The sequence below is a fragment of the Budorcas taxicolor genome, chromosome 3, assembly GCF_023091745.1.
Source record: "Budorcas taxicolor isolate Tak-1 chromosome 3, Takin1.1, whole genome shotgun sequence".
Lineage (NCBI taxonomy): Eukaryota > Metazoa > Chordata > Mammalia > Artiodactyla > Bovidae > Budorcas > Budorcas taxicolor.
In genome coordinates, this window is record NC_068912.1 from 16979565 (window position 1) to 17003972 (window position 24408).

Genomic DNA, 24408 nt, shown 5'->3' on the forward strand with positions numbered 1-24408 from the left:
CTGTGAGCTTGGGCTACCCTGTGGTTGCAGTGTGAGGGCTTCTCACTGCAGTGACTTCTCTTGTTGCGGAGCACAGGCTCTAGAGTGCCTGGGTTCATTAGTTGTGGTGTGTGGGTTCAGTAGTTTGCAGCTGGCAGGCTCCAGAGCTGGCACTTGGTAGTTGTGGCACACAGGATTAGTTGCCCTAAGGCATGTGGAGTATCCCTAGACCAGGGATCGAACCCATGTCCCCTGCATTGGCAGATGGATTCTTTACCGCTGGATGACCAGGGAAGTCCTAGTGGAACTTTTATGATAACAAAAAATATAGATTGTAAAGGAGAAGATTGATCAAGGAAATTTTAAAAGACTGAAAAAGTCTTTATCTCATCTTTGTTTTTAAAAGATACTTTTTGACAGGTATGGTGTTTTAGATTGTCAGATACTTTTTCTTTCAGTATTTTAAAGATGTTGCTGTGTTCTCTTTTGCATTGTTTCCATCAAGAAATCTGATGTTATCCTTGTCTTTACATGTAAGCGTATCTTTTCCCCTCTCACTTTGGCTGCTTTCAAGATTTTGTAGTAGTTCGTTCTTTTTGTTTTTTGGCTACACTGGGTCTTCGTTTCTGTGTGCAGGCTTCTCATTGTTGTGGCTTCTCTTATTGCAGTGTGTAGATGCTAATTGTGCAGGTTTTAGTTGTTGCCGTGCGGGGGTTTGGTTGCCCCAAGGTATGTGGAATCTTCCTGGAACAGGAATTGAACCTGTGTCCTCTGCATTGGCAAATTCTTAACCACTGGACCACCAGGGAAGTCTGTCTGTAGTAGTTTTGAGCAATTGGATTATGATGTCCCTTGGTGTGGGGCCCCACCCCCACCCCATGTCTCTCATGTTTGGGGTTTGTTGAGGTTCTTGGATTTGTAGACCTATAGTTTTCATCATTTATTCATTTGCCATTATTTCTTCATATTTTTTTTTCTATGCGCTTCATCTCTCTCCAGTCTTTGAGAGACTCCAGTTATCTGTATACCTGGCTGCTTCACGTTGTCCTCTAGCCTCCTGAGACTTTTATTCTTTTACTTTTTCTCTTTGTTTAATTTTCAGTAATTTTTATTGCTATGTCTTCTGGTTCGCTAGTCTTTTTTTTTTTTTTTCCTTTAATAATTGAATCTGCTCTTATTATCATCCCTTGTATTTTTAAACATCTTTATTGAGATATATTTCACATACCATAAGATTCACCCATTTATATACAGTTCAATGGTTTTAGTATAGTCAGAGTTGTGCAAATGTTACCACAGTCTAAGATTAGAACATTTTCATCACTCCAAACAGAACACGCCTACCCCTTAGCAGTCATTCTCTATTTTGCCCCTCTCCTCAGCTCTAGGCAACCACTGGCTACTTTGTTTCCATAGATCTGCCTTTTCATGTAAATGGAATCATACAATATAGGGCCTTTACTTAGGATAGTGTTGGCATAGATATGGCATCCTTTACTTAGGGTAGTGTTTTCAGGGTTCATCTATGTTGTAACATGTATCAGCACTTCATTCCTTTTTACAGCTATTATACAGTGTTTATACAGTGACTGTAAATCATTGTATGAATATACCACATTTCGTTTATCATTTTCATTTATCATTTTCGTTTTTCATCAGTTAATGGACGTTTGGGTTGTTTCCACTTTTCAGCTATTATGAATAATGCTGCTGTGAGCACTTGTGTCCAGATTTTTGTGTAGAGATGTTTTTGGTTCTCCTAGCAGTGGAATTGCTGTGTTATATGGTAACTCTATGTTTAACTTTGTGAGGAACTGCCAAGCCATTTCCCAAAGTGACTGTATCATTTTACATTCCTACCAGCAATGTGTGAAGATTCTACCCTCTCTACATGCCCAGTACTTCACCTGTCTTTTTTATGATCACCATCTTTCTGCAGCTCTTAACTTCTATGGTACTTTGTCCTTTTTGAAATGTAGCCGTCTTTGTCTCGCTATACCCTTACACCCTCATCTCCATCTCTTCAACTCAAGAGTCTGCCTGGCTCTTCTCATTTCCCATCCCTGGATCGTGTCCTAGAAATGCTCCTATGGCAGTAAACAAGTGAGTTACAGAGCTTATTTCATTTGTTTCCTGTCCCTCTGGGATCACTGTCCTTGGTAGCCTCATGTCTAGTGTCTTGAAGACTTTGTTTCACGTGTTTTTTGTAGAGGTTTTTTGTTTCAGGTGAGCGGGCATATCCGGCCTGTGTTACACCATCTTGACTAGAAGTGGAAATCAGAGCATTGGTTTTAACATCAACAAATTGATGCCTAAATGCTGAACTGGAGAGAGGATTACTAAATCAAATATTTTTTGCTGTGGAATTCTACACAGCAGTTAAATGAACTAGAGCTTCATATATTTACTTGGATAAATTAAGCATTAAAAAAGCAAAATGAAAAAGGATACATGTAAGAGCTACTTTTAAAATTATACAAACTAAGGAATTCCCTGGTGGTCCAGTGGTTAGGACCCCACCCTTCCACTTAAGAGGACCTGGATTTGATTCCTCGTGAGGGAACTAAGATCCTAAACAAATAAAATACACAAAGTATACTATAAATTTTCCCTGGTGGCTCAGAGGGTAAAGCGTCTGCCTACAATGCAGGAGACCCGGGTTTGATTCCTGGGTCAAGAAGATCCCCTGGAGAAGGAAATGGCAGCCCACTCCAGTACTCTTGCCTGGAAAATCCCATGGACTGAGAAGCCTGGTGGGCTGCAGTCCATGGGGTCGTGAAGAGTCGGACACGACTAAGCGACTTCACTTTCACTTTCTTTCATATATGTTATGTAATGATAACAGATCCATTACAATGGCTTTCTGAGGAGGGAGGAAGGGAGGGTAGAATGTTTGGTGGGAAAGTTACACAGGGTGCTTCAACTGTATCTATTAGGTTTGCATGCATGCTAAGTCACTGCAGTCATGTCTGACTCTTCCTGACCCCATGGACTCTAGTCTGCCAGCCTCCTCTGTCCATGGGATTCCCTAGGCAAGAATACTGGAGTGGGTTGCCATTTCCTCCTCCATATCCCTTCTCCAGGGGATCTTCCCGACCCAGGAATTGAACCAAGGTCTCCTGCATTGCGGGTGGATTCTTTACCAACTGAGCTATCAGGGAAGCCCAATCTATAATATTTAGTTCACTAAAAATAACTTTAATGTGATTAAATGAGGGAATACATATACAGGGCCTTATATATTGCCTGCTAAATAGCAGTCAACTCAGTAGATATTAATTCGTTTTGCTCACCTCTATCCCTCCATCCTCTTCCATCTCAGGATCTTCTAAAAGTCTTCACTGCACACCTGTATTTTGATTTGGGGGTAACAGTGAGTTGAAAACTTCACAAGCATGACACTAAAGCTGTGTCACCATCTGGCCATTCTTAGGTTTTTGCAACAGTTAGCAATGAATTTAAAGCTGGACATTTTTCTGCTGTAATTGTTGCACACAGGTACTCTCCTTTCATTTGTTGACGTGTCATGCTTTCCTAGTTTTCCCTTAGCTCTACTTAGTTTCCTCTGACCAACCAATCCTTATATGTAGGTATTGCCCAAGGCTCTATCCTTGGCTCTTCTTCCGACTGTATATTCAGTTTCATTCATCCCCATATATTATTTCAGTTATCTTCTTTATCTGTTCAAATATTTATCTCCAGCTCTGGCCTGAACTCTGGTGCTGTTGTTTGTGTATCATATATTCACTTGTTTATTGGATATCTCCACCTTGATTTCATTTCAGCATTTCTGACAGAGCTGTCTATCCATTTGGATATTTTCAGTTTTCAGTTCAGTTCAGTCGCTCAGTCGTGTCCAACTCTTTGCGACCCCATGAATCACAGCACGCCAGGCCTCCCTGTCCATCAGAAAATCCAGTTCATGCTGGCTTAAACGTTAAAGGATTTTATTGGTCTGTGTAACAGGACTAGCTTCAGAGTAGTTTGCTTTGGTGGCACAGCTATGTAATTAGCTCTCCTCTCAATGTTCTACAGTGCACAGCATCTGCTTTATCTGCAAACTGCCTTCCCTCATGACCAAGACGGCTGCCAGTAGCAGCATGCCAGCACTACCTGTTTTCTCATTTGGGGCTTCCCTGGTGGCTCAGAAGGTAAAGAATCCGCCTGCAGTGCAGCAGACCCAGGTTCAATCCCTGTCTTGGGAACAGCCCTTATACAAGGGAATGGCTAAATTTTCTCATTGAGAGGAAGGTAATAGAATTGATAGAACTTAGTGACTTAGATTAAGAGTCTGGAAAAGTTAAGGATGATTTCCAGGCTTCTAGCTTTTGCCTCTGAATGAATTGAATTCAGTATGAGGAAGAAAAAGCAGGATATAGCAAAGGCAGAGATAATGAGTTCTTGTAACGTCTAAGTACTTTAGTTACATACACATCTTGTCTCCTGTCAGAATGAAATTGTTAAGGACAGTAACCTGGTCTTTTTTTCACCTTTACTTCTAGTACCTAAGCCAGAACTTGGCACATTGTATATGTTTAATGTCTGGGGGGATGGATGGGTTGGATGCATGTGCAAATGCATGAGTCCACAACACCGCTTCTTAAGATTATTTTGCTCCGAGCAGGGAGATGTACTGTATAATAGATTTTTTTTGACAGGGTGGGGAGGAATAGCTGTAAAATATATAATAGATTTTTTTTTAGGATTTTTTTAGTGTGGATGATTTTGTTTTCAGTTTTACTTATTTGTATTTGACTGTGCCAGCTCTTTGTTCTGTGGGCTTTTGTCTAGTTGTGGAGAACAGGGGCTACACTCTAGTTGCAGTGCCCGTGGCATGTGGGATCTTCCCAGACCAGGGATCAAACCCATGTCTCCTACATTGGCAGGCAGATTCTTTACCATTGAGCCACCAGGGAAGCCCTATAGTAGATTTTTGAAGTGAGCTAGACATGCGTTGCAATTCTAGATTCACTGTGTAAAGCTTTGCAGTCTTAGGATACTTGATTTGACACTTTTTCACCTCTGAAGTAGAGATAATACCACTTAGTAACTTGTTGAGGAGATTTAAATAAGGAAGCATGATAAAGTGTCTAGTAACATGTTTGGCTTTTAAGTAGGTACTTAAGAAATATGGTTATTATTTGAAGCCTGGAAAAAGCAGAAAAGTTTGATTAGGTGTTATAAGACAACATACAACATTTCATTTTACAGAATTTTTGTTTTTCTTTTTGGAGAGGAATTTATGTGTGACCAGCTTAACATTGGAGCAGGAAATGGCAACCCACTCCATTATTCATGCCTGGAGAATCCCATGGACAAAGGAGCCTGGTATGCTACAGTCCATGGGGTTGCAAAGAGTGGAACACAACTGAAGCAACTTAGTGCTAACTCAGCTTACATTGAATATTATTTTTACAGCTTTATTGGTGTATAAGTGTATGATTCAGCAATTTTTAAAAAATAAATGTACAGAGTTCTGTGGCTATAACTACAATCTAGCTTTAGAACATTTTCATCACCCTGAAAATATCATTTGTGGCCTTTTTTAATCTGTTTCTACTAAACTGGATTTTTTTCCTTGTGGCAAACTATACATAACATAAAATTTACTGTTTTTACCTTTTTTTTTTAAATATTTATTTTTATCTATCTAATTTATTTATTTGACTGCACCAGGTGTTAGTAGTGGCATGTGGGATCTAGTTCCCTGACCAGGGATCAGACCTGAGCCCCCTGCATTGCAAGCACAGAGTCTTAGCCTCTGGACCTCAGGGAAGTCCCTAGTTTAACCATTTTTAAATGTTGAATTCAGTTTTTATTACTTTCACAGTGTTGTGCAGCCATCACTACTGTCCATTTAAGAACTTTTTCTTCATCCCAGAGACACTGTTCCCATTAAATAGTAACTCCTCACTACCTTCTCTCCACCCCAAGTCACTGATAGCCTCTATTCTGCTTTATCTCCATGAATATGCCTTGCTAAGTCACTTCAGTCATCTCTGACTCTTCTCGACCCTATGGGCTGTAGCCCACCAGGTTTCTCTTATCCATGGGATTCAAGAGTGGGCAAGGAAAATTTAATCAGAGTTGTCAAGCCATCTGTTGGGAAAGATTGCTTACCTCAGACATTCAAATACCTGGTTCTGGTTTCTCACAACTTGCAGTGTACCCATTTATATCATTATAACAAAGGTGAAATTATTTGAACTGATTAGTTACTTGTATAACCATCAGTTGAAGAAGCCAAGCTAATGATGGCATCCCAATTTCCAACCAGCACCAGGTTGTTGAATTTTGTCATTTTGTCATTCCTTCAGTGCTCGTAAAGATAATTTATCTCAAAACAGTATACTGTATTAACACACATTCGTATATTTTGCTGTGTACTTTTCTGAAGTACTTTTTTCACCTAGGTGTATAATTAGTTGTTTTTTACCTTTTGCAATTCCTCATGGTATTCTCAATCATACTCTCACTATGAGGTGTTGATCAAGTTACTCAGGACATTGTTACTGTGGAATTAGGGCTTAACTTTTTGGTGTTCATTCAACTTTCCAGTCAGTCCATCTGGGGGTATTTTTCTGAAGAGGTAAACCACTTCAGAAATAACACATGTCAAAGTAAATCTTTGGGGAACCTGCAACTAATGAGTGTTCCTGTATGCTATAATATGTTTCATATCTGAAGCTGTTTAACGAAAATTAAGAGGATATGGAGAAATTGGAGCCCTTGTACTCTGCTGGTGGTAATGTGAAATGGTGCAGCCACTTTGGAAAAACAGCCTAACAATTCTTCAAAATGTTAAGAGAGTTACCATAGGACCCAGCAATTCTACTTGTTGGTATACATTCAAGAGAATTGAAGACATGTCGGTACAGAAACGTGTGTACAGAAGTTCATAACAGTATTCATAATAGTAAAAAGTAGGGGACTTCCCTAGTGAGCCAGTGGTTAAGACTCCGTGCTTCCACCATGCGGGGCATGAGTTCTATCTCGGGTCAGGGAATTAGGATCCTGCATGCCGCACAGGGCGGCTGAGAAAATTAAAACATGGAGGAAAGACCCAAATGTCTATCAATTGATAAATGAATAAACAAAATATATATCCATACAATGAAATATCACTAGACCATAAAAAATATGAAGCAATGATATATGCTACATGAATGAACCTTAAAAACATAATGGTAAGTGAAAGAAGTCAATTAGACTACATATTGTATAATTCCATTTATATAAAAGTCCAAAATAGGCAAATTTAGAGATAAATTCAATTAGGTATAGAGGTAAAGGGGGAAGAGAGTGACTGCTAATGGGTATGGGTTTTTTTTTTAAGGAGGATATAATGAAAATATTCTAATACTGATTGTGGTGATCATTGCACAACTCTGGGTATACTAAAAACCACTTAATTACACACTTTAAATAGGTGAACTGTATGAAATGTGAATTATATCTCAACAAGGCTGTTCTTTGAAAAAGGGAAGAGTTAAGAAACATTACTTGAAAATTCAGAGGTCTGAGTTCTGACTTCTCTCTGTTCTCCAAAAGTTCTGTTTCCTTTTGTTGGAAATTCTTTTGTTGGTTACTCTTTTTCCTTATTATAATTAGAAGAGTTATATTTTACTCTGCACTACAGGAAGGAAGATGCTGCAAGCACATACATGCTTTTCTTTGTAAGAGCACCAATTAACACTGGTAATCTGCTCTGTCCTACTACTTGAGTCTGTGAATTATCAAGCTGAATCTTGTATCTTATGTGTGAAAGTTCTATCCTGAGGGCATAGAAATTAAATTTTACTGAAGGCTTTTCTGAGTACCCACTCTTACAGATGAAAGTTGAGATTTGGGAAGGTAAAGTCACTTGTCAAATGTCTGACCTGTAAAAGTCAACAGCAGTTAGAACCTATGTTTTGATGCCTCAAAAGATTTTCTTTCCAGTGACACATTGCTGTTTCCTACCAGCAAGGTAACCCTGGATTTGCAAGTGTTGGAGAAATTTTGCAGCTAGATTTTGTTAGTGTAACAAATCAAAATGAGAAGGAAAAATGATAATTAGCTTGCCTGTAATTTTGCTGTGAGAGTAAAGAACATAGTACCTTTTGTCTTCCTATGTGCCTGAGTTCTTTGCTGAACAAAGTATCTTAAGATACTGAATCTGTATAGAATTGAGGGCAGATAACAGTGGGCCCCTCTGACCCTTGCTATATCCAGACAACTGAGGATTTCTGTTAGATGCCCTTTGTCTAATTAATCTTCCTCATATTTCTCCATCAGTAAGATAGGCCAGTAAAAGATACGCATGGATGACCTGAGGAACCTCCCATTCATAAAAAAGTCTTTTCTAGGAGAAGAATTTGGCATGAGAGTTAAAACCAAAGCATCTGACTTTGAGCATGCATATACAAAAGGCCAGTCACAAAAGGATGTTTACTTTTTTGAGAGATGTAGGTTCTTAATGGATTATCTCAGTGAGTATGGTCTTTGGTTTCAGACATCTGCACAGTAAGAACCTCGATGACTGGAAGGCATTTGGAGGTTTACTTTCACTGCTGAGCTTGAGATGATACCTCCTTTAATACAGATCATCTAGGAAGTTATAAGGTAGAACGTTAGCTCAGTTAACTTTGACCTTCCATTTATATGCCTGTGATCTTCTTTCCTTGCGGACTGTTTAAGGGACTTGATTCTGATTGCACTCGAATGTTTCTTTCCATAGGATGGATAGAATGACAGAGGATGCTCTTCGCCTGAATCTGTTGAAGCGGAGCTTGGACCCAGCTGATGAGCGAGATGATGTCCTGGCTAAACGACTCAAAATGGAAGGGCATGAGGCCATGGAACGTCTGAAAATGTTGGCACTGCTCAAACGAAAGGATTTGGCAAATCTTGAGGTGCCACATGAGTTACCCACTAAACAAGATGGCAGTGGAGTCAAGGGCTATGAAGAGAAGCTTAATGGGAATCTCAGGCCTCATGGAGACAACAGGACTGCTGGAAGGCCAGGCAAAGAAAACATCAATGATGAACCTGTAGATATGAGTGCCAGACGGAGGTATGGCTTGATTCAGCTGCCTCCATAGTTAAGGTCTTCTCATAAACTAAACCTATGGAAAAGTAATGAATTCCAATGAGAGGAAGGGGTTTTTCTTCCTAAAGCTTCTTGAATGAAGGTATATCTGTGCCATCTAGCTTGACCATGATTCCTCTTATTTCCAAATGAAAATAAGTGCCTCTAAAAATTATTATCCTTAAGATAAAGTAGCCATTGCTGGATCAAGGAGGCAGGAAGAGTTGGTACCCCAACTAGAAGTGAGTTAATATACTTTCAGTCTAATTTTAGGCCGTTTTAGCAGACAAAAACAGTCATTTCTTCAGATCGTCCTGGGAGTTTTGAAATCTGTTTATTATGGATACCCAGCTTTTATTACCTCCAAGAGTATGGGCCTCTCTTTTCTTGTGTGTTCTGTCTTCTTCATGTGCTAATCATCTGCATTTTTACTTCATTTGTGCCACATTCCCCGAACCCCAAACATGCATACACATTCACATTCACTTACACAAGTACCCTCATGCTTGTGCTGTCTCTCTCACATACACAGAACAAGGAAGAAGGAAAAAGGAATGGTTATAATCTTACTTAGGTCTCTTTCTCTACCTTTTCTTCTTAACTTGTAGTATTGTCCCAGAGTTATTTTTTTTAAATCACACCCAATAGGGGAACAATATTCTTGGTAAATAGCATTAAAAACCCTTAAGAAATGTCAGAAAAGTTCTGTAGAGGTTGTGGAAGGAGAGACAAATTTTTTGGAGCAATATGTAGTATCAGCAAAGTATTATAGACTAACCCTTAGACCTTTTTAGGAAAAAAAGAAAAGTGGATGAATGAGATAATGCACCTGAGCAATCCACTTGCCCCGTAATCACCCTTAACCTTCTGGAGCAAATGACTAATCCTCCTTCACTGGGGTCAATGAAGAGGAGAAATGTTAGGTAGATTCCTTACATCCAAATTTGGAACTGAAAATGTATTTTTCATAGAAACATTGTTACACATTTTGGTAAGATCTCCGTGATGTTGGAATTGTACTATATCACAGATAAATTCTGTTGAAAGAGTACCCTGAAAACTCTCCCATTGCATTTAATTTTATTAGAGGATTGAACTTTTGAAACTTGATTCTTTGGAAACTAGGAACTGTTCTTAACGTTCTCTAGGAAAAGAGGCTTGATGTAAACCATCTAGATCCCCATTCTGCATGAAAAAAATAGGCCCTGTCTGCCCTGTCGCTCTTCTTCCCTTTCACCAGACCAGATACACTGACAGCTATTTTCATTTAGCCTCAAGCTTTTTGTAAGAAGAAATAAGATTGATAGATTGCTCAGCATGGAGAACAATGATTTCTTTGATGTGAATAAAAGGAGGAGGGACTTTAAAGGCAGAAAGAAGGAAGGGCTCTTGAAACGATAGCCATATCATAATTGCCTAAATATCTTTTTTTCTTGCCATCAATTATGCAAGTTATGGTATCCGTGAAATAAGATATGCATGAAACCAGCACTGCTTAGGTTTTGGAATGCTATCGAGACATGGCAGTTCTGGTTTTGTTTTTATTAGCTGGATAAAGATTAGGAATTTTATAGTTTCTGGGAATCTGCTAGTCTGAGTTACAAAGTGATAACAGCACCACGTCTGGCTTTCAATAATATCTAATTGGTAGGGTTTCATACTTAAGATGGAGAAGGCGATGGCACCCCACTCCAGTACTCTTGCCTGGAAAATCCCACAGACAGAGGAGCCTGGTAGGCTATAGTCCATGGGGTTGCGAAGAGTTGGACACAACTGAGCGACTTCACTTTCACTTTTCACTTTGATGCATTGGAGAAGGAAATGGCAACCCACTCCAGTGTTGTTGGCTGGAGAATCCCAGGGACGGGGGAGCCTGGTGGGCTGCCGTCTATGGGGTTGCACAGAGTTGGACACGACTGAAGTGACTTAGCAGCAGCAGCGTACTTAGGAACAGCAAGTATTGTAAATCATATGTATGTTTGGGAAAGTAGCAAAATAACTTCTAGCCCCAGAAAAGTTTAATAAAAGCCAGAGTTCCAGGTCAAAAGTGAAAAAAAAAAAAAAAAAATTGAGGAATGAAACTTGACTTGGGCTTTTCCTTACCTGTGCTATCCGTGTACTATGAGTCAGTTATATTTGGGAATGAAATATCATTTAGGGTTTTCTCAGATACAGCTTCCTGATAGGTGTTGCTCAATTCCCAAATCTCCATACTGTAACGTCTCTGCTTGTTCTGGTGCTGGGTAGTCCTTAAGTGATAGGTGCCACTCATTTGAGCAAGGAGAATTCCTTAGGTTAGAAACAATTTGTGAAGTATGTATCCAGCCAGGCCAGGATGGAAAGAGCTTCTGACTGTTGATGCAAACATTGGGGAATCATGTAGAAGAAAGAAATCTACCAGATCTCAAAGTTGTTTACTTACGTTAGGGATGGGGGTGGGGCATGAAGGAATATAGAAACGATAAATAAAAATGCAGTATGTTTAGGCCTGACCATTACTCCAGGAACTGGAGGTTAGAGTATAAAATGTTCTTTTCTCCCTTTAGTGACTTCTTTTTTCTGTAACACTACATTTTCAGCTTGTGTCTGTGACCAGTGGTTATAAAGTGATACAGGCAAATTTAGTAATCCCCAAGATAGTTATTATTATCACTGTCTTCCTAATTTATTTCCTCAGCTAAGCTTGCTTGTTTTGTTAACCTCAGTTTTACCCTGTTGAGGAATTGAATGCCTATCCCAACCATCCAAGGTGCCTTGTTCAAAAGGCATCCAAGTCCCAATGGCATCTGAGACAAGAACCCCTGAGAAATGGTCAAGAGGCTCTCAGGACTAAAGATGTGTAGTTATAAAAGGTTTGAGTTACAAGTTTAAGTAAGACCTAAGAATACATTGTTTTAGACCTACATACTCCTGACTACACTGTAGATTTCAAAAAAGTAGTCAGTGAAGATATCTGAGTTAAGAAATCAAGAGAGAATTATAGGATATGGTCATTGACTTGGGAACCTCAGGCAGTTAGAATTTGCAGGATTCTTGTTACCTAGGTGTTAAAAAGTGAGTGCCATTTTTTATTTTAGAGGGACAAGATGCTTTTTAAGACTAGCCCCAGAAAGATCAAAACTAAAGTTGTCTAATAACTAGAATTGGCCATAGGGCATAGCCAGTGTGAAAGGTTTAGATTTCAGAGTCATTTCTAGACAGTTTTTTTCCTGAGGGAAGATGGTAAGTAGAACTTGCAAGTAGGTGCAAGACCCATACATTTAATTGTGGAGTTTTAATCCTCCAGAAGGCTGTAGACATTATACTTAGCACTGTCCATTCTCTCAAGCCATTGACAACAGTACCTTCTTTCGGCCTAAACCCATGACAGGATAGACTTCACTGGAGTTGCCACATAACCTCCTTTCTTGTAAGTCTTCAGATAGCCAGGATCATGTTCTTATCAGTATCATCATACTGATACAATGCCCCCTTAGCAACGTGTCCTTTGTACCTGGGGTGGACAAGTAGGCTCTACTGCCTTTGCCTTTCTTCCCCTGTCAGGCTAACCATTTCCTTCTTGAACCTCAAGACAAGCCAAAAGGAGACTGAGATATAAGGAAAGCACTTGGAATTTTTATTAAAATTGGTATGATAAAACCACTTACTCTTACTTTCATTCCTAAAGCCATTCAGTGTCTTTGTGTCTGGATCCTCTATAAGGAATTTAGATGGGAAAAGTTCTTTTGCTGTGGTTTTGTCAACACTTCTATTTTGGTTTCTTCTTTATCCTTTGATTTGGATGTCTCTGTCTTCCCTGGGTGAATCAGAACAGATTTAAGTTTCCGTGGATTTCTTTGTTCAGTGTAGAAAAGTTAACTTTTCTATGAACTTTGTTGGAAATACCTTAATTTTTCCTTTTCTTGTCCAGTGAACCAGACCGAGGAAGACTAACTCCCTCCCCAGACATCATTGTTTTGTCTGATAATGAGGCTTCCAGCCCCCGTTCCAGCTCCCGAATGGAAGAAAGACTCAAAGCAGCCAACCTAGAGATGTTTAAGGTAAAAAAAAGAGATTCCTTTCATCATTTCTTGCTTCTACTATTCTTTTTAATTCCCTGAGAGTCCCATTTCTGGGGTTTTTTTTAGTGTTTACTTTTTGGATCTGAATAACTACAAGTGGAGAAGAAAGTTGGAAAAGGGGAGTTTATCTTTGGAAAATGAAAACTTCATACTTCAGATCATGTAAACTCAATTCTTAGCTAGAATATACCTTTTATACTGTATCCTGGGTCTCCGAACATGGGGGAATTCCTAAGTTTTTATGTATTTCTGGAGGAAACACGGGTTTAAAAGATTAAGGAACATTATTTTCAAGGAAAGCAATATCTCCCTTTGGCCATTCTTCTGCTAGGAATCTGGTTAGCATTTATATATGATCTCTTCTTTCATTCTGTAAGCTATTTTTGAATACCTAACGAATACCAGGCACTGTGCCAGACTGTGTGCTAGGAACACAAAGGTAACAATTCCACTGCACCTGTGCTTCTTGTGGAAGATGAAGGTGTTCGACCTAAAACAATAGATCATCTTGCAGGAATGGACTCTGAGTAACTGCTGCTATAGCTGATAGTGTCCATGTTTCCTCAGGGGAAAGGCATTGAAGAACGGCAGCAACTCATCAAGCAGCTGAGAGATGAGCTGCGATTGGAAGAAGCCCGACTGGTGCTGTTAAAGAAACTGAGACAGAGTCAGCTACAGAAAGAGAACGTGGTCCAGAAGGTACTGTGCCCAGGAGACAAAGGACTAGCAGAAAGCAAAGAAAAACTGAGAAAGGGCTGCCCCAGCTAGATTCAGCAGGGTGCCTCATTCTTCTCTGGTCCCCTGGGTTTTAGTCTCTAGGAATAGTGTTATTTTTTTATTTGGGGCCTTAATCAAGAAAACTGTGGTTCTGTTTTTTCATTTTCCCTTCTGGTCAACAGGAGCTTCAGACTGACAAGGAGTTTTGAAAGTCTAGAAGTGTACAGATTTCTACCTCTGATGACTAGCCTTTTCCACTGTCTCATTTTCTCCTCTCTCCCAGACTCCAGTTGTACAGAATGCAGCGTCTATTGTTCAGCCATCTCCTGCCCATGTGGGACAGCAAGGCCTGTCCAAGCTTCCCTCCCGGCCTGGGGCCCAAGGGGTTGAACAGAATTTGAGAACATTACAGGTATGTTGCCCATAGTGTGATCTTAGTTTCAGGGAACTCTGTTATCCTATCTCGGTTCCGGGGCTTTTGTGAAGATCACAGAAAGAACCTGGCCTTGATAGACATGTCATTATTATCAGTAGTCCTGTTGGTCCTTAATGGCGTGATTCAGTCTGCAGTAGAAGGATGAGTAACTGATCTTTCCACTGTAGTCTTTCTACTTCTTAGCCCTTTTCCAGAGAGGGTTAAGATAGTTTATACCAAAAAGCCAGGGAATTCCTAAATACTAATCAAGTTTTACAGTGATGGCAGATTTATCCCATAGATCATTAGACAGAATTACCAAGTCTGACTATGTTTCTACTTAGATACATATTATAGACAGTGTTTTCTGTTTGGCATTTGTGAGGCATTTTGCCACCTATGACTGTATCTTTTCACACTTCAGGGTCACAGTGTCATCCGTTCAGCGACCAATACCACCCTCCCACACATGTTAATGTCTCAACGTGTGATTGCGCCAAACCCAGCCCAGCTACAGGGTCAGCGGGGCCCACCTAAGCCTGGCCTTGTACGCACCACAACACCCAATATGAATCCCACCATCAATTACCAACCGGTAAGAGGGAACCCTAATATGGAAACAGAAAAATCTTTTATTTGCTTTCCCTGTTGAAAAGGTCATAGATTTTAAGTTTTTGGACTAGGACAACAAAGGAAATTTTGGTGGGTTGACAGTGGTCCCAAAAGTTAAATCATGAGGAATTGTATGAATATAGCATGTGCATGCTTAGTCACTAAGTTGTGTCTGACTCTTTGCAACCCCATGGACTATAGCCCACCAGGCTCATCTGTCCATGGAGTTTCCCAGGTAAGAATACTGGAGTGGGTTGCCATTTACTCCTCCAGGGGATCTTCCCAACCCAGGGATCAAACTCGAGTCTCCTCCATCTCCTACATTGGCAGGTGGATTCTTGACCACTGAGCCCCTGGGAAGCCCATGTGAATATAGTAGTAGAGAAGAAGGGTTATATGCAGAGAAGAAGGGTTATGAGCAGCAATAAACTAAAATATGTCTAGAAGAAAGCTAGAGGGAGCTAAGGAATAAGAAGCATAAAGGATGTAAGACAAAGAATCCTGAATCTTTGCAGTTTTAGTTCATAGCCACTGTCATTCTCCTTTCCTGTGTGCCAAAATCCTTTTTCAGTGGAGAAGTTGGACACCTCATGTCATTTTCTGAGTTTGGGGGAAGCTGTGTAGGTCAGACTAGGATCAGATAATGTTCTCTGCCACAAAAGTAAAAATTGGTGCTTTCTCCCACATACCATCACTGACCCCTACACTCAATCTGTTTCAGCAGTCAAGTTCTTCTGTTCCCTGTCAGCGCACAACATCCTCTGCCATCTATATGAATCTTGCCTCCCATATCCAGCCAGGGACCGTGAACAGAGTGTCCTCACCACTCCCTAGCCCCAGCGCCATGACAGATGCTGCCAACTCACAGGCTGCAGCCAAATTGGCTCTTCGCAAACAGCTGGAAAAGACACTCTTGGAGATTCCACCCCCTAAACCACCTGCTCCCTTGCTTCACTTCCTGCCTAGTGCAGCCAATAGCGAGTTCATCTACATGGTAGGCTTGGAGGAAGTCGTACAGAGTGTCATCGACAGCCAAGGTAAGGCTGTTTGTTGGCCAGTCTTTTTATCTAAGCAGTAAGTTGCCAAACCTGATTAATATGGACAGAGTATCACATGGTACTGTGTAATATTAAATAACCTCTCTCTGACTTTTACCAAACCACTCCCATCCTTTATTCAGAGGCTGTTTAGAAACAGCATATCAAAAAGCTTTTTGTGTGTCTGTATGTTGTAGGCCTAATATTTTTATTGTGTATTTTATATAGCTTGTCTTTTTTTTTCCAGCATATCATTTAGCTCTTTTTAAAAATTATTTATTTTCGGCCACACTGGCTCTTCATTGCTGCATAGGGACTGTGTCTAGTGGCAGCAAGCAAGGGTTGCTCTCTGTGCAATGTGTGGGCTGGAGCTTTGACTCTGACACACATTTTCTTTTCAATATTGCATAATAGGAAATCAGAAAAGTTGAGTTTTTATCATCCCAGTTTTGTCATTTGAAACTGTGTTTCTTAGACTTAGTTTCCTCATTTGTAAATAGGGATCAGTTCAGTTCAGTCACTCAGTCATGTCCAACTCCTTGCAACCCCATGAACTGATGGTACTATCTAATTCCCTAAAGTGATACTTTGTAATCAAATGAAATGTAAATATTTTATAAATTTCAGAGTCACTTTTTTAATTCAGCAGAGTAAACTCCTGGAAAAAGATTCATCTGATGAAGAGAAACAGGAGATGGAGAGGAAATGTGAAACCACTGATTATTCTTTTTGTTGGCATCTAGGGAAAAGCTGTGCCTCTCTTCTGCGGGTCGAACCCTTTGTTTGTGCCCAGTGCCGCACAGACTTCACCCCTCACTGGAAGCAGGAGAAGAATGGTAAGATTCTATGTGAGCAGTGTATGACCTCCAACCAGAAGAAGGCTCTAAAGGCAGAACACACCAACCGGCTGAAAAATGCTTTTGTTAAAGCTCTACAGCAGGAACAGGTAAGAATTCTGACTTCTCACCAGCCACCTGACCAGGTTGGATTTTACCAAAAGGCAGTTCTTTCTAGTTTAGAGGAATTGTCTGTGTGAACACTACAGTCCAGGTGATCTAGGTTCTGAAGCGAAGTTCCTTGAACCTAGAGACCTGAGTTCCCTTAATACCCTTCTTACCATTCTGCCTCTCCCATTTCCATGTGACTACTGATTGAGTAAGAGTTTAATGATACGTGATGTCTGAGGTTAAGGGAAAGGGACAAAAGGCTGAGAATCTTGGCTTTCCCTGATAGCACTGAGGAAATTCCTCTATTATTGACTTCATTTCCTCAAACAAATGGATTTTGGTGAAAAGGATTTATATTTGTACTAGAACTTTCTTTTAGAGAAGTAATTATCTGCAGTCCATATTTGACAAAGAAATGACAAAGGGAAGGGTAAATTATAAAGTAGCCCAGTGAAGATTAGTGATTGCTAGTGTGTGTAAATTCTTCATACAGTATTAATAGAATGAGAATATCTTGAAGCAGGGAAGAGGTATTGGGAAGCTCAGATTATTTTCTGCCCCACCACCCATCAGACCCCTCTGGGTAGCATCATGGGTCTTCTGGAAAATGGGTAGACAGGAGTCAAAAATAAAACTTCAGTAACTCTCATCGGCCTTAATTACTTACATTAGTCGGCTCATCACCACCACCTAGCTCTCCAGCCAGCTTCTGAGAGCCAGCTTTCCTGGAGAGAGGGACTCCTTAAGCGTTGAAGCATTGAGGTTGCTGTACCCAGAGATCCTAGTGCAACTACCCCACCAGACTCTTCTGCCTTTTCCATATCCCTCCAGCTAGCTGGCAGCGTTAGAGATAAGAAGACCTCTAGGTTTTTTGGTTAGGAAATTGGGTGCTGTCCTGCCCAACTTACCTGATGACTCCCAACAGGAAATTGAACAGCGATTACAGCAGCAGGCAGCCCTCTCCCCCACTACGGCTCCAGCTGTGTCCAGTGTCAGTAAACAAGAGACCATAATGAGACATCATACGCTTCGGCAGGTGAGGATTTCTCTTGAGGTTTTGTCAGTCATTTATTTCCAGTTCGTCCTTTGTTCTGTGGAAAATTATATTGCTCTTCTGTACTCCTATTCTTTGCTCCCCCTTACACCTTCCATTGTGGCAAAGTTATGATTGCTCGTCTCCTCATCATTGCAGGCTCCGCAGCCCCAAAGCAGCCTCCAGCGTGGTATACCCACATCTGCCCGTTCCATGCTTTCCAACTTTGCACAGGCACCCCAGCTGTCTGTGCCGGGGGGCCTCCTTGGTATGCCAGGTAAGAAGGGCTGATCTGAGAACTTTTCTCGGGAATTGACTGGCTAGTTTGCAGTTCTTTAGCAGTTCCTTTGGGTGATTATTTTGTCTTTTGTTTTCTGCCCTTTCTTTAGGCCCTCCTCCCTTCACTCTTGTTATTCGTCAAATGTTTGCTGAATCCATATTACATGCCAGGCACAGTACACTAAGGTTTTGGTGGTGAAAATGACTTAGTCCTCTCTAGTGTGCCCTTTTGGTGGGCATGTGGTTATTTATCTCTTTTGGCCAGAATAGCAGGGTTAACTGTCCTGATGCTGGTTGAGTGACCTAGGCAAGTTTCTTCAAAGTCAGCAGCCCCCAAACCAAAACTGATTCGATAATTCCCCTCTCTTTGTCTTGATTATTTTCCTCTCACCACCATTTTCTTTGACTTCTATATCATCAAGACCATGTTGATTAGTCTGGTAGGTTTGAAGTTTGGGGAAGGCCTCTCTGCCTAAAGCTTGGGAGCAGGGTGGGTAAGTTGCTACTGAAATAAAGCTTAACTGAGTCTGGACTGATGTAGACAACTTCTAATGTTCCCTCTGCATCTCCAAGACTGCAGCCGGTGGGTATTGCGGAAGAAGGTATCATTTCCTCTTTTAATACCTGCCCTCCGCTTTTGTCTCCTGGGTCTAGGTGTCAACATTGCATACTTGAACACTGGTATCGGAGGACACAAAGCCCCCAGTCTGGCAGACCGACAGCGGGAATACCTTTTAGACATGATCCCTCCCCGGTCTATATCGCAGTCCATCAGTGGACAGAAATAACGCCTGTTCCACTTATACTGCCCCAACCTTGAATCCTTTACCCCTCTCCTCTCCCATTGTCCCCAACTTCCGTCGCATGCAGTGCCTGTACTGGTGCCTACCATACACGGAAAACAAAACAAAAACAGAAGACAAAAAGTAGGAATCAACAAGAAAACACACGCCCTGCCCCGCCACCTCCCCTTTATTTTACACTGCTGCGATCTGTTCTGCCACTTTCTCTCTTCAGTTTTAATAGCGAGGTGGATCTCTGCCTCTGACAGAGGTCAGAATGAGGTCCTGGGGAGAAATCTAAGCCCTTTGATGTGTGTTTCTAAAGTTTGTTTTTATGCTTTAATTATTACTATCATTTTTAATGATGTTGTGTGTCCTCCCTTTGTTCAGTGGACGGTTAAACCTTTTTATTTTCACCCAGTATTTTTTTTCTCTTTTCTTTTGTCTTTTTTCTTTTTTGTAAACACAAATGACATTCAATTAAGTGATAGGAGCATTGCAGTAGGGTCCCCAGCTGCCAAGTAGGACGTGACTGGGAGTGTTAGGGGCAAAAGTTTTTAATGCACTTAACCCAGGGTTTGGGGGGGGGTGGTGGCATCAAACAAGGAGGATAGCACACCAGTTGTGGGGTGTCTCTGAGCTGGACAGTTCAGAAGGCAGTGTTGAGTATTGAAGTTGGGCTCTAAGAAGGAGGGGAAAGAGCCCGGAAGGAGAAGCTTTAAAATGTAACCACTCTCAAAGTGACCCATAGAGAAGAGAAAGGGGCGTGACAGTGAACATAAGTTGAGCCAAGGAGGACTGAGACCACGCCCTAGCCTTCTGGATGCTGGGCGAATGAGATTGGCCTCCTGACCCCAGTGGAGACGCAGAAGACGATTCCAGGCCAACTAGCCCCAGGTTATTTCATCTTATTTTTTTGTAAAGTTCTCCCCCATCCCCATCTCCTTTCTTTTCTTTTTTAAAAAATGCTAATCTGCCCTCAGTAACCACAGCCCCATCTGTAATATAGAGTGTCTGCTCCCAGCCTGACTTTGCTGGGTGTCCTGGAAGTTGGATGGGCATGAGTGAGTGAAATGTCAAAGGGAGGAAATAGAGGAAGAAAGAAAGAGGGGTTTCCCTCCCAACAGTTGCGACTTTCCGTTTGTCTCTACCTTCTGAGTGCCAGGAGGTGAGGGTGAGGGCACCTAATCAGGTTGGAGCCCTACCTGGCCCTGCTGCACTAACTGCAGAGCTGACCGCTCACAGCTGAACAGTTCATGTCAAAACCAATCCTGGACCTGTCCTATAAAAGTAGTAGTTGTCTTGTTTCTCCCCAGAATTCTATAAATTTTGCTTTCTTGTTTGTTTTTATTCTTTTCTTAAGTGCTACTAATGTAGAGAATGAATTGAATTGTGCAATGTTGCTGTTCTGGGGATTGGGGAGATGAGCATCCCATTTGCCCACACCGTGGGGGACAGGGGAAGGGGCCAGGCCGTTTTTGAGGTAAGGGAAGCCCATTAAAGGTAGGGGCTTCTGCTCACTTCTTAGTGGATGTCCACCTGCCTCTCCAGCCCTAATAAAAGCTGTCAGAGTTTGAGGAAGGGATACTCTCAGCAGAGAAGTGTGAAGAGGAGTGTAACATTTTGCCCTTGAAAGCCACCTGGAGAGGTTCCCCCATTTTTATTTTTTAAAATTAAATAATTTTTTAAAGTAAGAAGGCACTTTTAAAATTAACACACACACAAACTGCACATCCTCCCCATAAAGTTTGGGGAGGGGATAGGAGGAGCTGGAATCAGGCTCAGTTCCCCCCACACTGGCCTCTACTCCCCATACTCCAGAGCCACTGTGGGTGATTATACTGGCCCTACGGGCCTTCCTGGCTTTTTTTCTTTCCTCCCTTTCCCCCAATTCATTGAGCACTTAATAAAGGAGCAGAGATGCAGCCTGTGTCTGGGCTCCCCAGTGGTGAAATGATCTGGAAGCTAGACGCTAGTAACAGGTAGTGATGGGGTTGTTTCGAGTATTTTTCTGGGGAATGTGGAACCCCTGACTAAGTGGTGGGAGAGGGAGGGGGGTTAGTGGAACTGGGTCTGGGATTATTTTAAAATTATATATATATATATAAAGATATATTCTTACATCTTTCCTTTGCCCTCTGTGCTTTGAAAGCACTGGATAAATCGTTTGGTTTTGCTTTTCTCTCTTCCACGAAATTGGAAGCTTTTTAAAAAATATTTTCCCTGCAAGTCATCTTGCCTTGTGGCATGTCTGTCTAGCCTCCCCCCCCCCCACCCCATGATGAAGTGCCATTTCTGTTATGTCTCCCCTCCCCCAGCTCAGAGGTGCTCAGAGGTACGAGGTGCCCAAGTTTGTCAGTTGAGATTAAAAGTAAGGAGCAGAGAATGTGCAATACCGTCTGGCTGGGGGCTGTCCCTGCCCTGAGCTGAATCCCTTCCCTGGGAGCCAGGCCACCTTTGAATGGGGTTTGGAAGTAAGATGTGTAGAGACAGGGGATGATGGGGAAGGAAAGCCTGTAGTCACGTGCCTGCCAAGGTGCTGAGGCGATAGGGGAGAGGGTGGAGTCTTCCCTGTTTTTATCCCCTCAGGGTCAGTTACATAGAGGCTGCTTGTTGACTAGTATAGCTCCGTGACCCTTCGCTCAATCGCTGAGGTTTGATTTCTTACCCTCTCTTATCCCCATTTTCATACCCTTCCCAGGGATTAGTGATGGGGGTGAGGTTCCTCTAATCATGGTAAAGTATTAGCCTTCCACCTCCTCCCTTTTCCTCCTCCTCCCCCATCCTCTGTCTTCCTCATTTCTCTCCTTTTTCATCACTGATTGCCTTGTGTCCCTCCAAGTCTATTGCTGTCCATCCCCAGGCCTTGGGCCCCATAGACACTAAACCTCATGCCCTAAAGATAGGGAGAAAGACCCTCTGTACAGAGTTATCCTTCACCCCTGGAGCCCTGAAGCTCAGGGTGATACTAGAGTGAGGATCCCACCAGTTTTGCCTGGCTTCCTCCATCACCAGAGGCTTTAAAAGCAGTAGTTTATGGACAGTGGCTTACTCTTTCTAAGCCTGATACGGGTGAATGAGCAGTAAGGCTTTGGTAAAACTGAGGGACAGAGGTCCTTATTTGTCTTTTTTTTTTTTTTTTTCTTTTTGTCATTTGACCACAGCATCTGGACTTCTTTCATCCCTGGAATAAGTATTTTTTCCACATTTTTTGGATGTATGTATGGTAGACAATTTTTTTTTTAAGACACAGAGATAAATGTTTTCCTGCTTTGGTTACCTTTCCTTTCCCCTTTAAAAGGAATTAGCTATAGAACTGCTTTGTAAAGATGCTTCTTGATATTTTACTTTTGTTCCTTTTCCCTAACCTCTCCCTCTTCTCCCCACTTCTCCAGAAGGCATAACCTTCTCTCCACACCCCCTACCCCCACCCCAGTCCTTGGCTCCCTTCCCCTCCAACAAGACCTTCATTAGCTTATGATATTTGCTGCCGAGATGTTATAACAAGGACTCATTCATGTATATAAGCTATTTCTTGATCCATTTAAAAGGAATTGTACATTGTGTAGAAAAAAAAAAAAACTGAAAAAGAGAAAAAAAAGCCCTAGCCATGGATATTGTGAAACTGTGTTATGTCATTTTGTAATGTGCCCGTTTGTGTATGATCCGTGCAAAAGGGTTTCTGGGGAAGGGGCGGGGGTCGGGAGGCAGGGCTGTGGAGGGTGGGGAGGGGAGTGGGCCGGGCCCAGCACACTGAGACTGGCAGCTGCTCCAACCCCATCCCTCCTTAGAGATGCCACCTCCCCCACCACCCACCCCTAATTTGTGCCTTGCCTCCCCACCCTGGAGTAGTCCCTCCGGGTCACCAGCACTGCCTTGGCAGAGCCCACTCCCTACCCTAACCTGCCCACCCTCCCTGCCCCCCAGCATTAGGTTGAGACTGTGGGGAAGTGCTGGGGGTTGGGAGGTAGCCGAGGAATGGGGCAGTTCCCGGGGGCATTGAAACCAAGTATTATTATGAATTGTAATTGTATTTGCACTGTTTTTTTTTCTCTGATTGCATCAGCATATATACAATATACCTATATAACAAAATTCAGTGTCAAGCTTTCTTATGCAAGGGATTTCCCCACCCCCAAAAAAGAACCTAGTTTCATGGGCCTTTGAGGGTGGATTGTCAGGAGATGATAGAAATAATTTAAATAAGTCATCCTAAGAAAGTCTTCCTTAGGGGAGAGCCATACCCATCTGCACAGTTTTAGGCTTTGCAAATTGGGGTGAGGCTGGGTTACTGCAAGACTCCTAGTCCAGACTGTGGAGAATAAAGAGAACCACAGCACAAAGGAGGTGGGATGGTGGCACAGTCTGGAGACCTGGGGTTTAGTCTCGAGCTTTCCTGCTGACTTGTTATGTGACCTTTGATAGAGCTAATTTTCGGGGTCTCAGTTTTATTTGTGAAGTGATGGCAGACAGGGGAGATCCTCTAGCCACCACCAAGTTTGTAAAGCTTTCTTCCCCAACTGAAAACGAAACAACTTGAGGGGAGGAAACCAAAGTGGCTAGTATTGAAGTGGGTATATGTGTGACAGTGCCCGTGGAGAGCTGCCAGGCCCCTGCTGTTCCTTTTGGTTTAGGAAAGGCAGCAGAGTGATGTTTAGAACTTCAGTTAAATCTGGGACATCTTTGCCCTCATGCCTCTAGTTACCCAAGGGCAGGAACCAGGCCCCAAGCCCCACCTCACAAGCAACTGCCCTCAAGGGTGGTTGACCAATGAATACTCCAGGTTGGTGGTCACTCACACCCTTTGTGAGCTACAGAATGCAGATCTTTCCCCCATTTCTTGGTTGGAGAGCTCAGATATAGTCCACATCTTGTCTCCTTCCCTCAGATCTCATCTGAACCCCGTTAAAGGCAGCTCTCTCAACAGCTATTTCCTTCAGGGGCCCAGTTTCCCCACAGCCTGGGCTGAGTACTCCCACTGTAGGTTCTTGGCTGGTAAAGCCTGGAGAGGATATAGGATGGTGGGTGAAGCCCTGGTGAAGGTGGAAGGATAGATTGGTGGTGGGGGGTGGGGAGCAGGGAGGTGGGATGGGGAATGGCCTTCTCTGAAAGGGGTGGGTGGGAGGGGAACAAGACCCTTTTGCACAACTCTTTTAAGTTTCCTTTTTTTAAAAAAAAAACTCATTCTGATTTTCTGCATTGTGTTTGGGAATTAAAATGAAAAAACTAAGACCAATAGAAACTGGTTTTCAAAAAGGCAAATACACTCCCATCTGTTTCAGATGCTGCTGAGCATTTCAGCGGTGACAGATTCAAATAATAAGCTAATTTTTGGAGAAAGGATTAAAAGAAAAAAAAACTTTGTAATATTTATCACTTGCAAGCTATGTTTAATAAAGAAAGGAATGGTTTCTAAACTTTCCTGTGGCTTGTGCTTTAGTCGTGGAGGGTGGGGATGGCAGTTTGGTGGGAGAAA

At 42.0% G+C, this 24408-nt stretch overlaps 1 protein-coding gene across 4 annotated transcripts in view; it reads left to right on the forward strand.

Moving 5' to 3' along the window:
* GATAD2B (GATA zinc finger domain containing 2B) overlaps positions 1 to 23968 on the forward strand; it is a 78916-nt gene extending 54948 nt beyond the window's left edge. For 3 of the 4 annotated variants that reach the window (XM_052636871.1, XM_052636870.1, XM_052636872.1), the window contains 10 exons: positions 8699 to 9034; positions 12960 to 13089; positions 13678 to 13809; positions 14111 to 14239; positions 14667 to 14837; positions 15576 to 15891; positions 16635 to 16837; positions 17764 to 17874; positions 18031 to 18148; positions 18805 to 23968. In XM_052636871.1, the coding sequence (XP_052492831.1) occupies positions 8700 to 9034; positions 12960 to 13089; positions 13678 to 13809; positions 14111 to 14239; positions 14667 to 14837; positions 15576 to 15891; positions 16635 to 16837; positions 17764 to 17874; positions 18031 to 18148; positions 18805 to 18938 (1779 nt within the window). In that variant the 5' untranslated portion in view covers position 8699 and the 3' untranslated portion in view covers positions 18939 to 23968. The remainder of the gene's footprint in view (positions 1 to 8698; positions 9035 to 12959; positions 13090 to 13677; positions 13810 to 14110; positions 14240 to 14666; positions 14838 to 15575; positions 15892 to 16634; positions 16838 to 17763; positions 17875 to 18030; positions 18149 to 18804) is intronic. The other variant, XM_052636873.1, reaches the window with a different exon arrangement.
* The last annotated feature ends 440 nt before the right edge of the window (positions 23969 to 24408 follow it).